Raw genomic sequence first — 13,527 nt, 5'->3', positions numbered from 1 at the left:
GTGCTGAGTGTGTAACGCTTGTGCCAGCAGCTGCGGGTGGCGTTTGAGGACGTGGCTCTGTATTTCAGCCGGGAGGAGTGGGAGCTCTTGTCCCGGCCAGAGAAGCAGCTGTACCGGGACCAGATGCTGAGGAATTACCGGGCCCTTGTTTCCTTGGGTAAGGACCAATTTCCCTTCATTTATTCACATCTGTAAAACATTTGGGTTTTCCATGTGGCACCCTGTCACTGAGTGGTGGCAAATGCCAGCCCCTTTCAGGTCAGCTCGCTGTTGGAGGAGAACTCAGGGCTACAGAGCCTGGGGCTAATCTTGGTGTAACTGGTTTATTTGCATTACCTGCCTCAGTCGTGGCACATCCTTGATGGTAGCAAAGAGCCGATGAGCAACCATCTCTTCCCGGAATCCCAGCCAGAGGTTGAGGGCAGCAATCCTGCCTCAAGAACTGACTCTAGTCAGACAAATAAGGAAGGGGGAAAACACTGCTGCTGCAGCAGCTCCCCACCTCCCCCAAAAGAATGAACATCGTAAACTTAACAACCGTACAACTGAACAATGCAAAAGAACTGGAATGTCTGTGTAACAGTGACACCGGGTCACACCTGCCATGACACGTTGTGGCTGATTTACCTTAATGACATGCCTGAAACATTTCAACAGCTTTTAGTCGGCAAGGAGCAAAGTTCCCTTCTTCCAAAGTCTTCCCCATGATCCATGTTTCAGGAGACAGTTGGGTAAGTGAAATAATTACCAGAAAGAAGGTGGTTGCAGATTTTCTATTCACCCTGTCTCTTAATCTGAAACTAATGCGTGTTCACTGGTCTTTTTGTGGGTTAAAAGAAATCCATGTCATACACTTGTCCTATGGAACGTAGTGCCGCAAGATAGTATAGAGGCCAAGGTGTTAGCAGAATGGGATATTTCAGGGGAACATCTAAAGTTACCCCACCAAGGCTTTAAACTCGACCCCCACTGCAAAGAGAGAAGGTTGCAGATGTTGCTGATTCAGGGTACGAACTGAACTTGCCTGGTGGGAGACGGGAAGAAGGCTTATTGCTAAGGAAGGTTTATTTCTATATTCGCCTGCTTTGGATCTCTTGCGCTTTCCTCTGAACAGCCTGTGAGATTGGTGTCCTATTGTGCCAGGTGCTGCACAAACATATAAAAGAGTCCCTGCCTCCAAAAATTTAGTAATAAACCTTCCCCCAAACAGGCTCTTCAGGTTCCAAACCGGACTTAATCCACCGGATCGAGCTAGGGAAGGCAGAGCTCTGGATCTGGGATGCCGAGGGCTCCAGGGTACACTCTAGGCCTGAGAGCCCCTCCTCAGGTGAGTCCTAATAATCCAGTCCTTTCTGATTTACACACCTGCTAGTAGAGAACTTCTTGATATAGGCAGAGCGAGATTCACAGGCTGGGAGCTGAAGAGAGACAAATTGAAGCTGGGAATTAGGGGCCAATGTTTATCTGGGAGGGGGAATAAACCATTGGGAGAGCTCCCCTTAGGACGCGATGGATTCTCCCTCACTGGGAGTCTGTCCGTGGAGATGGGGTGGCTCTCTCTCAAAGCTTCACTCTTGTTCCACCAGCAGTTACTGGGCCAGAGTCAGGAATGACTGGGGGAGCTTCTCTGGCTGGGATAGGCAGGAAGCCAGGCTGGATGGGCACAGTCGGCCTGTCTGGCCTTGATATCTATGAATCTTAGTCCTGTCTCAGTGCAGAGATGATTTCTAAGTATTACCTAGTCCATCCCTGACAGGTATCTGTCTAACCTGTTCTTAGAAACCTCCCATGGTGGAGACTCCACAACCTGCCAAGATCATTTTGTTCCAGTGCTTACCTACCCTCAGAGGTTGGAAGTTTTTCCAAATATCTAACCTCTATCTCTCTTGCTGCAATTGAAGCCCAAAAAATCTTGACCTATTCTCAGTCAATAAAGAGAACAATTGATCACCCTCCACTTTGTAACAACCTTTTATGTCCATGAGGACTGTTATCAGGGATTCTCCCCTGCCACCTCCCTTCTTCTGACTAAACAAACCCAGTTTTTTCACTCACTTCATAAGTCATGTTTTCGAGACATTTAATCAGTATTGTTGTTCTCCTCTGACCCTCCCCAATTGGTCCACATACTTCCTGAAGTGTGGGGCCCAGAAGTGGACACAGTAGTGGGCCTAGCCTGTCCTTGTTTTCCTCTGCTTTCCCATGTATTTGTAAAATGCTTTGTTTTTTCCCTTTATAATGCTAGTTTAGTTTTGCTTTTTGCCTTTCTAATTTTCCCCCTACGTGCTTGTGTTGTTTAAGACTCATTTTTATAATTTGACGTGCTTTCCGTTTCTCGTACGACTCTTTTTTCAAGAGTCGCTACAGCTCCACCATGCCTCAGCTTCCCCAGCTGTTTAATGAAAAGGGCACTGGGGCTGTGAGCAATGTTCCCTCTCATTTTTTTTCAATCCATCTGCAGAATAAATTTTGTTATGTGCACCAAGGTCTGTGCGCCACCGAAACAAAAAACCTTGATATAATATTTTTTTAAAGTTACCATTGGAATAATTACTCCAGGCAGGACACATTAGGTATTTCAGAACTCACTAAATTAAATTAAATTAAATTTAAATTTAAGTAGAAGAGAAATAAAAATCATGAAATGCATAGACCAGTCAACACACTAAAGTAACACACTTAGGAAGCATAAAATTGCAGAGATGATATGTGCATTATAGGAAGTACCAAGAAGTAGCAACAGTACTACAACTATGTGTTCGGAGGTAAGTGTGAAAGAGCCAGATACCGTGTGGGTTTGTACCACACAGAGTCAGTATGTGTGCTGGGGAAGTTTCTGAGAGATGCTGTGTGCTGTCTCTAAGACATTCACGGAAAGCTCTCCTGAGCCCTGTCTCCCCTGCCCTCACTCTGAGGAGATGGGTACATGGACTAGTGGTGGGGAGGAGGAGAGAGAGACTGTGTGAGCTGGCTGCTGGGGGGAAACAAGCACCTGGGTAGAAAGACAAGCCTGTCTGGCCATACACCACAACACCTTCTAGGCTTCCCACACCTCAGAAAGTCATACCAAGGTAAGGGGCGCCCTAGAGATTTTTTCAAAAGGCTTTCGTGCCTTTTAGTTTCTTTTTAGTTTTGCACAAAGACTGAAACCTCAGGCCGAGAGTAAATGATTTCTTCAAAAGGAATTCCTAGAAAAGGACTCACTCCCCCGCAAGAATAAGCTACATTGTTCGAAGCAGTTTTAAACTGGTCTCACTGCATCCACATGAAGGGATTGTAGCCCCTCAACTAAGCTAGTTTCAAACCAATATATTTACAACAGCAAAAATACTGAGGAACAGGCCTCATGCTATAAAACAGGAGAAAGTGAAGAACCAATACCACATAAATAAACCCCATCTGATTGAAATAAAGACAAAATCAGTTTGAAAACAAAACCAGGCTCTGCTCTGACAGGTGCTGTCTGTATCCTGGGCAGGCTACAATTTAAGCTTAAACCAAGACCCAAGACATGCATAGCCCCTGTGGGAACAGGCGCTAGGTGCTGCGGAAACACCATAGGGTAGAACCACCCTGAGTCAGGTTGCAGATTTGTCACAGCATTTTGTATCAGAAATTACAGAGTGGTTACAGTAACTTTAGTAAAATCACAGGTCTGTAAATTTACTGTGACTGCTCCAGGATTTTTAATAAAACCTGCTGTCAAGGCTGATTCCCTGCTCTGGTACTTAGAGTGCAGAACGTGGGGGCCCGCAAGGACTTTAAAACGTAATACTTGCCTCTCCAGGCTTGTGTTAAACTCCCAAGGTTAGAGATCCTCCTTGTGTTAAGTTGGTAAATGCTGCCACCCCCCAAGTGCAGAACCCCTTTGAGAGCCCAGGATGGCGCACTTGGGAATTCCTTCCTCTGGGGCACCCCCAGATTCTTTCAGCCTCCCTATGGGGAAGAGCTGAGAAAAGGAAAAGAAAAAGAAATCAGCTGTTGCCACCAGCTAATTGAAAAACATGGGCACGGACCTCTTAAGACACACAAATCCCATCCTCTTTTTAAAAAAAAAAAAAAGGGGGGGGGGGCAAGAAAACACATCTGGAAAATTAGGCTGCTGTTAGATATTAAATAAAAAAGTAACTGCAAGGATTAAACACCAGGAATGGCTTTCTTGGGGTCCAGCTTAAAGGTTACAAAAACAAAAGCACCTGTGTTAGCACAGACGAATCCACAAGCCGAAAGTAAAGAGAGAAACCTGATCGCGTCTGTCTAAACATTCCTGTTCTACTTACGTAGCTGTAGTTCCAAATGAGACGGTTTCGGTATGGCTATTGATGATTTTCATACCTGGCCCCAGGCTTCTTACAGCACAGCTGCTGCCCTGTCTCTCCAGCCAGAGAACAACAGAGAGACAAAAGAGAAGGTTTTTCTCTATTTTAAAAAGTTCTAGCCTTCCCATTGGCTCTTTTGGCCAGGTGCCCACTCACTTCCTCTTACCTAAGCATGGCAGTGAGACTCCTTAACCCTTTACAGGTAAAGCAAAGGGAACAGCTACTAAGGATTTTCATAGCTGACTGGCTGGGTGTACTCCCCCCCTCCCACCACCACCACCATTTACAACACCTGCCCTCCTCCTTGCCCTGCCCAGGGGGAACTCGCTACCCAAGGAAGCACTCTTCTCCCAGCACTGCAACCCTAACCCCAGCCTGGTGCGGAGGGGTTGGTGTGGGGTAAAGCAGTGGTTCTCAACCAGAGGTCTGGGGGCCCCTAGAGGGGCCTTAAGCAGGTTTCGGCGGGGCCTCCAAGCAGGGCCAGCATTAGACTTGCTGGGGCCCAGGGCAGAAAGCCGAAGCCCCCCCCTACATGGGGCTGAAGCCCAGGTCCCCGAGCCCTGCCACTCAGGGCTGAAGCTGAAGCCTGAGCCATGTAGCTTCATGGGGGTCCCTGTAGCATGGGTGCCCTGCTTGCTACCACCTAATGCCATCCCCAGCTTTGATACGCAGAAAACCAATTATTGTGGCACAGGTGGGCTACGGTGTTTTTATAGCATGTTGTGGGGGGTCTTGGAAAGAAAAAGGTTGAGAACCCCTGGGGTGTAGAACATGTGGGTGTTAAGGCCATTCACTGAAATTTGACCTGCCTCCCTCACCATCATGACCGTGGGCGGGGGCAAATCTGAGTGGAACTGTAACCCTGCAGGCCAGGTCTCAATGCCCAGACAGGAGCTGCCATTGCAGGGTGAGACACCCATCCCAAAAACAGTCACAGACAAATGGGCCAATCGCTCCATCCGTGACATTTTCCATCCTTGACAAACCTGCAGCCCTAAGCGTGAGCTAACGCCAGGATTGCCTCTGCTCTCTCCAGCAGGGCTCGGGATCCTGGGGGAGTCTGAATGTGGGGAGAGCACGGTAGGAACACAGGATCCCACATCCCACAGAGGGATCCATGCACAGGATGCAGTCCATCCCCGGGGTAAACTGAGCCAGAGACCAAATCTGACTACACACCAGAGACTCCCCATGGGCTGGTGTCCCAATCAGTGCATCGACTGCAGCAAGAGGTTCAGGAACCCCTTCGCACTGACACAGCACCAGCACACGCACACTGGGGAGCGGCCGTACTGCTGCACTGACTGTGGCAAGAGCTTTGCAAAGAGCTCAGCCCTGAGAACACATCAGCGCAGGCACACCGGGGAACGGCCGTATCGCTGCACACACTGTGGCAAGAGCTTTGCAGAGAGCTCAAAGCTGAGAATACATCAGCGCACACACACTGGGGAGCGGCCGCACCGCTGTGCTGACTGCGGAAAGGGGTTTGCACAGTTTGCACACCTGAAAAGACACCGGCGCACGCACACTGGGGAACTGCCATACAACTGTACCATCTGCGGCAAGGGCTTTGCCCAGAGCTCAAGCCTGAGAACACATCAGTGCGCACACACCGGGGAGCGGCCGTACTGCTGCGCTGACTGCGGCAAGACCTTTGCAGAGAGCTCAACGCTGAGAATACACCAGCGCACGCACACCGGGGAGCGGCCATATCGCTGCACCGACTGCGGCAAGGGCTTTGCACATAGCTCAACTCTGAGAAAACACCAGCGCACGCACACCGGGGAGCAGCCTTACCACTGCAGTGACTGTGGCAAGAGCTTTGCAGAGAGCTCAAAGCTGAGAATACACCAGCGCGCGCACACTGGGGAGCGGCCATATCGCTGCACTGACTGTGGCAAGAGCTTTGCAGAGAGCTCAAAGCTGAGAGTACACCGGCGCACACACACGGGGGAGCGGCCATATCGCTGTGCTGACTGTGGCAAGGGCTTTGCACAGTTTGCACACCTGCAAAGACACCAGCGCACGCACACTGGGGAACAGCCATACAGCTGTACCGACTGCGGCAAGGGCTTTGCCCAGAGCTCAAGGCTGAGAACACACCAGCGCACACACACCGGGGAGCGACCTCACCGCTGCACCGACTGCGGCAAGGGTTTTGCACAGAGCTCAACCCTGAGAATACACCAGCGCACGCACACAGGGGAGCGGCCGTACCACTGTGACGATTGCAAGAAAAGCTTCAGCAATGCCAGTACGCTGACCAGACATCAGCGCACACACACACCGGGGAGCAGCTGTACTGCTGTGCCAACTGTGGTAAGAGGTTCAGCAGTGCCAACAAGTTGACCCAGCTTCAGTGCATGCACACCAGAGAACAGCCGGACCACTGCGCTCTCTGCGGCAAGGGCTTTGCACAGAGCTAATACCTGAGAATACACCAACGCATTCACAGCGGGGAGCGGCTGTACAGGTGTGCTGACTGTGGCAAATGGTTTGCTCACTTGGGCAACCTCACCTGGCACCAGTTGACTCACCAGTTGAGTCACCCTTCTGCCACCACCAGGGCCCAAGGGGCTTCTGGTGGGCCTGGCACAGTGCCAGCAGAATCAGACCAGGGAGTGGTCCTGTCCCCATGATGCCCAGCAGAGACTGTGTGGGGCAGAGAATGGGACTTGGCTGAGCAGTGGGGGGAAGAGGAGACAGGTGAGGGGATTTTAGATCAGATGGTCACAACCTTCTCCATTTGGGACCCCTTCCATCTAGGTGGGGTCCAGCCAGGTCTCTCTTTCTGTCAAACTCCCCCCAACACATATAGCTGTCAGGCAGCCAGGACAATCCCCCTTCCTCCCCCTGCATCCCTCCCCCACAGCTACCTTGATTTCAGCCAGGGGGTGACTCTTAGGTGACATCTAGAGGTGGGATTTGCAGTCCTGTCTCAGCATGGATTGGTCCAAGGAGGGCGGGGTGGGGAGGAGGACAGTGCGGTGTGTCAGATTGAAAGAAGATTCAGGAACTGCTCAAACTGTCTATTCTAAATAGAAATGTGATGAAGAAAAACTACATGCCTAATGTGTAGCAAAGATCTAACCAGTTGTTTCTTTGCTATTAAAGAAGCTGATGCATTCAAATGGTGTGTGGAGAAACCAATATGAATTGTAAATCTTTAAGATAAACCAGTCCAAATGTCCTAAGGCCTAACTGACCATGAGGCCTGATGAACTGTGTGACTGGCGGGTGCGCACAGAGAGTTTTGCATTACTCCTTGGGGAATTCTATGCCAAAAAAAAATAAAAATTCTGCACACCATATTTTAAAATTCTGTATATTTTATTTGTCAAAATAACACAATATAATCACAGTAGTTTCATAGAATCTCAGGAGGTCATCTAGTCCAACCCCCTGCTCAAAGCAGGACCAATCCCCAATTTTTGCCCCATATCCCTAAATGGCCCCCTCAAGGATTGAACTCATGACCCTGCGTTTAGCTGGCCAAAGCTCAAACCACTGAGCTATCCCTTCTCACCTAATAAGTTTCAATTATTTTGATAGGTAGTTTGAAATAAATTATCAGCAACTATGTAACACTACAAACAAAAAAGATTCAGGAAGGGATTTTTCACAAATAGATTCCTTACTAGTCATTTTAACACAGAACTTTGAGTAATAATTCATTTAAACTACACTATAGAAACATATTTCCTGCATCCCTCAGAAGCAGTGCAAAGGCTTGGGGGAGCCAGGGGTAATGGAGAAGCTGAGGGAGAGGGAAGTAATTGCTGGGAAGGAGCCTGGAGTGAACTTTGAGAATTGTTGGGTGATGGTGGGAGACGTATGCAAGAGGGGGTTTTGTGGGGGGAGGGGAAGAGTGATTGTTAGAGACTTGGGGAGCATCCCATGTGAAACCCTGGCTCACCCTTGGTCTCTCCCATTCAGTCAGGCACATCTGCCCTCTATCCCCATGTGTCCCTGCATCCCCCCCATCCCCGTGTATTCCTGCCCCCTTTCACCCCCATGTGTCCCTGCATCCCCACTTGCATTCCACCCCGGCTCAATGTTCCCTTACTAGCTCCTGTGACCCTCCCAAGGACCCCTATATGCCCCATTTTGTCCATCTCCCCCATATTCCTTGCCTCCACACCTGACCCCATGGGCAGAGAACTGTGAAGTATCCTCTGACCCCCTCCCTCTGTGGCTGGCTGCTCCCGCTGTAAGCCAGCTGCCCTCTCTTCTGGTGCCACAGCAGCCCCCAGAGGGGGGAAAAGGTGTAATTGCAGTGCTGCTCCATCAAAATCAATTAATCTGGGGTAAAAAATAATATGTGGAGCACATGAAGTTTGTGCTTGCGCAGGTGGCACAGAATTCCTCCGTGAGTCTCGCATATGAAGTGACATCACACATGTAATCATTGACGTGTAGGGAAAAATGAAGCCCTGGCACAGAGGTGCGTAGAGCTGTTCGTGTTCTTTCCTCAACTGTTCTCTCCTGTTAGCCACGCCCACAGACTACGCAAATGAGTCAAATCCCTATATGTCTCTGGGATGAACTACTCTCCAAGGACGGAGCCATCCAGGAGTGGAAAGAGACTTTCCATAGAGATTGTTCGAACTTCTAGATGGAAATTTCTGCTAGGGATGTAAATACTGTTTTAAAAGTTAACCGTTTAAACAAGTAAAATATGTCATTTAAACAGTTAACCGTTTAAGCGGTTGGGGCCCATCTGACTGGGGCTGGGGCCTGGTCTGTCTGGATGGTGCTGTTCCGGCTAGGCCTGCTCCAGCTGGGCAGCGCTGCTCCGGCCGGGTGCCGTGTCCAGGCCTGCTCCAGCTGGGTGGCACTGCTGCAGCCGGGCAGCACAGCTGGGCCCGCTCCAACTGGCGCGGGGGTTAACGGTTAAGGCGGCTAACTGGTAAGACTATGCTTACCGGTTAACTATTTACCTTTTACATCCCTAATTTCCGCACACAGCTCAGAGTGCTGATGGAAGGAGCATGGAGTCACGCAAAGCTGGCCAAAGGAGCACAGGGCAGGGAGCCCGTGGAAAGTAGCTTGTGGAGGTAGGTTACTGACTGGAGCTGAGGTTCACTCCACGACCCCACAGGTCTGACACCAACTGGGACGGCACAAAGTGTTTTACATGGGGAAACTGGAGTTTTCCAAAGTCTCAAGAGGTCTCTGGGATGGAGTACACCCCTGTATTCAAACCCTACACACTGCTATCATAATCTTTGTACAAATTATGCCTTATAAGGTAGGTATCATTTGAAAACTAATATCTTACTGGCCAGTATGATCATAGTGAAATGTATGCAGCAACTTTGTATAAAAACTTATGAACAGAAGCTGAAATTGCAACTGAAGCATGTTGACCAGACACGTCTTGGGAGTGGGTAAAACTGTTTCTCAGAAACAAAGGAGAAGTTAACCCCTCTAGCCAAGGTGTCCTCAGAGCTGATGAGCCATCACCTATCAAGTAGCCATTCTTTGGAAAGGAAGGCAATCAGGAACAAACTGATTTTAGCAAACAACAGCATGAAACTTCTTCCCCACCAAAGTTCATGTCTCCCCACTCAGCTGAGAACTTTATTTTCGCTTTGCGAAAATTCTGCATTTCAAAGGGTGATTGAATTATAAAAGAGAGGGGCAAAAACACTTCTTGTTATTTCTCCCTGTTCATCTCTCCTTATCACCTAAGAGGACCAAAAAAAAAGAAAAGAAAAAGAAAAGCAGCCCTTGGACCTAAGGAACTGATCCTGAACTGAAAACTTCATCAGCAATGCTCCTGGAAACCTGTGGTAAAGGACTTCACTTTGCACCACGTCTAGTTTGTTCGGTTAAGTACTAGGAAGTGTTTTTATCTCTTTTTTTCTTGAAACCATTTCTGACTTTGATGCCTCATCACTTGTACTCACTTGAAATCTACCTTTGTGATTAAATAAATTTGTTTTCTTCTTTAATTGAAATGAAGTGAACTGTGTGGGTAACTCCATTTCGGATGGGAAAAATGTCTGTATATTGATTCCCTTAGAGGGGCAATGGACCTATTCTATCAGGACTGTCCAGAAGAGGGCTGGACAGTTCAGGCCACACATTTCTGGGGGGAAATCTGGGACTTTGTGTGTATTGGGGTCACCCTGCAGTAATAACCAAGGCTGTGAAAGCCAGAGTGTGAGCTGAGCGTGGCTGGCAGGCAGCAGCTACACACAGACATTTGGGGTAAGACCGGATGCTGGAGGCTGTTTGTGAGTGGTCTGGGTTGGGAGCTACAGCAGCAAAGCATTACTGGGCCCGCCAGGTTACAGGGCAGGCAGTGACACTGCCCCCCCGTGTCTGGATTACATCCTGGATTGTTTACATAAATAACGATGTTTGAATTCTTTGCAGAAAGGACATCCCGGAACGTGAGCACGAAGCGCTGCTTAACCTCCACAATTTTAATCCACAGAAAATGAGGTTCCAGTATAAGATCTGGCTTTACCTGCTTCTGGGAACTTTTAGTGCCCAGATAATTAGAGCAATCATGGGAGAAGTTGCAGCCCTCCTTATAAGCCAATATTTAAGGAATAATTCATTCCCCGCCAGCCAATCATGGATTCCTACCCGTGATCCAGTAATCCTCATGGAATGGTATGATAAAAATACTAGCCAACTCTTAAAACTCTTAGGAAATACCAGTATGTATGCCTGGGAAGGGGAAGTGGGACTTAAGGTTCACCTTATAAACACCACAGGAATACCAAACCACTGGGAAATAGGGGTTAAAATAGAAGGTCCCTATGGGGCTACCACCTGGAGTTCCAGCTGCCCACAATTACCATACCAGTGGGATGAGCCTGTTAAGACAGGAACAATATTAACAGTGATTGTAGGTTACTGTCCAATACCCCATAGTAAATTGAATCTATGGTTCCCGGACACATGAACCAGAACCAGGATCAGAGACTATGCATTCGAAAGAAGTAGCCCAATTAAGATGAAGAAACCAAAATTGTTTGTGACTCAAAGCGATCCAGTAAAAGTTTTGTTAAACCCACTATTAGTAAAAATAAAAATTGGTATGGATTGGACTCAGTTGAATGTGTCTAAATTGGAACCCAAATGTTCACTCTATTCCCTTCCTATTATAACGGCCTGGATAAAAACACATCAACACTCCAATGGCCAAGCAAAACGAGAGGTAGTAGACACCATATTAGGAGGAGGTGGATTTGGAGCAGGAATTATGAATATTATAGACCTGGAGGTAATTAAGAATAAGTTGAGTTTTTTGTCACAACTGCAAGATAGTCTCATTCACAAGCAGGCAGATACTACTGTGGATTTGGTACAAATAGGTCTGGGAAACCTGAAAGCATGTACCAATTTCAGTTTTCCATCTTTTTCAATACAGTATACCAATGGGCTAAGGCCGTCCACTATGGATAAGGGCCTATCCATTTTGATTCCAATGAGTGGTCCCTTTTTTCCATTTTAAGGTACAGGACTTGGTCCCCTGTTTCCCACAGGGCTGCCTTTGTGGGCCTTTGTTTCTGAATTTTGTTGCTCATGTGTTCGATGGCCTGATTAACCCTATACTGGAGAGTGGTTTTATCTTCTTGTAACTGTTTGAGCCATTGAAAGTAATCATGCTGGGTTATATTAGAGCTCTCTTCTTGACCCTGTACCAGGTAAGTAGGATCAATCATTAGGTGCATTGGATGTCCAAACAGGATTTGGAAGGGTTGAATTTTTTGTCTTTAGTCTATTACTGCTGCGGATGGCAGCCAAAATCAGAGGCAGTTTATCCGGCCAGTCTTTCCCTGTGTCATTTAGTACCTTCTGGGGCGCTTCCTTAATAGTGTGGTTCATGTGCTCTGCTTGGCCTGAGGACTGAGGCCAGTATGGTATGTGGAACTTTTGTTTAATTCCCAAGGCTTGTATCGTTGTTGTAAAGATTTCTCATGTGGGGAACAGCTTGTGCTGGGAAGGAATACTGAGGAATTGGCTTCCATGCCTTCACATTCCGATGTTTTTTTTAACCCAACTCATGGGAAATTCCCCTATCTACTTATTGTCTGGCAGTGCCACAGCCACCATAGCCTTACAGTCCCGCTTTCTTAATCCTTCTGAAATAACCTGCTCATTCACAGTCCCTCTCTCTTTTTTTCCCCACAACCAGCCTCCTGCCAAATCAATTATCCGCTTTTCCTGTGGATCCACAACTACTTCCAAGATAGCTTCCTCAGTCATGCTGTGACACATCACTGTACCTGTTTACAATTGAGGTTGAGCTACTATCTATGGCAGATGTTCCAATAAAGTTCCTTTTACTTCTTTGCTGTGAAATTGAAACAAAGGAATGATTTACCCTCTCTGCACATTCTCCTGCACTGGCTTAATTAAAAAGAAAAGGAGGACTTGTGGCACCTTAGAGACTAACAAATTTATTTGAGCATAAGCTTTTGTGAGCTACAGCTCACTTCATTGGATGCATTCAGTGGAAAATACAGCGGGGAGATTTATATACACAGAGAACATGAAACAATGGGTGTTACCATACACACGGTAAGGAGAGTGATCACTTAAGATGAGCTATTACCAGCAGGAGAGTGGGGGTGGGGGGGAGAGAAAACCTTTTGTAGTGATAATCAAGGTGGGCCATTTCCAGCAGTTAACAAGAATGTCTGAGGAACAGTGTGTCGGGGGGGGGGGGGGGGGTTGGGGAATAAACATGGGGAAATAGTTTTACTTTGTGTAATGACCCATCCACTCCCAGTCTCTATTGAAGCCTAAATTAATTGTATCCAGTTTGCAAATTAATTCCAATTCAGCAGTGTCTCGTTGGAGTCTGTTTTTTGAAGTCTTTTTGTTGTAATATTGCGACTTTTAGGTCTGTAATCGAGTGACCAGAGAGATTGAAGTGTTCTCTGACTGGTTTATGAATGTTATAATTCTTGACATCTGATTTGAGTCCATTTATTCTTTTACGTAGAGACTCTCCAGTTTCACCAATGTACATGGCAGAGGGGCATTGCTGGCACATGATGGCGTATATCACATTGGTGGATGTGCAGGTGAACGAGCCTCTGATAGTGTGGCTGATGTAATTAGGCCCTATGATGGTGTCCCCTGAATAGATATGTGGACACAGTTGGGGTGTGGGGGGACTGGAGTCAGGGCTGGGGTCATGGGGGGTGCAGGGGTCAGGGCAGAGGGCTGGAGGTGTGTG

The 13,527-nt window shown here is 47.8% G+C and overlaps 1 protein-coding gene across 1 annotated transcript in view; it reads left to right on the top strand.

Moving 5' to 3' along the window:
* The window catches only part of LOC141989676 (uncharacterized), a 34,956-nt gene extending 26,823 nt beyond the window's left edge, over positions 1-8,133 (top strand). The window contains 4 exon segments of the mRNA XM_074956610.1: positions 16-157; positions 1,211-1,327; positions 5,356-6,596; positions 6,599-8,133. Of these exon segments, the coding sequence (XP_074812711.1) occupies positions 16-157; positions 1,211-1,327; positions 5,356-6,596; positions 6,599-6,958 (1,860 nt within the window). The 3' untranslated portion in view covers positions 6,959-8,133.
* Positions 8,134-13,527: the final 5,394 nt, after the last annotated feature.

Source organism: Natator depressus, chromosome 6, assembly GCF_965152275.1.
Source record: "Natator depressus isolate rNatDep1 chromosome 6, rNatDep2.hap1, whole genome shotgun sequence".
In the NCBI taxonomy this organism is placed as follows: domain Eukaryota; kingdom Metazoa; phylum Chordata; order Testudines; family Cheloniidae; genus Natator; species Natator depressus.
The sequence above is the reverse complement of the archived record's forward strand: the minus strand, read 5'-3'. Positions and strand labels throughout refer to the sequence as shown.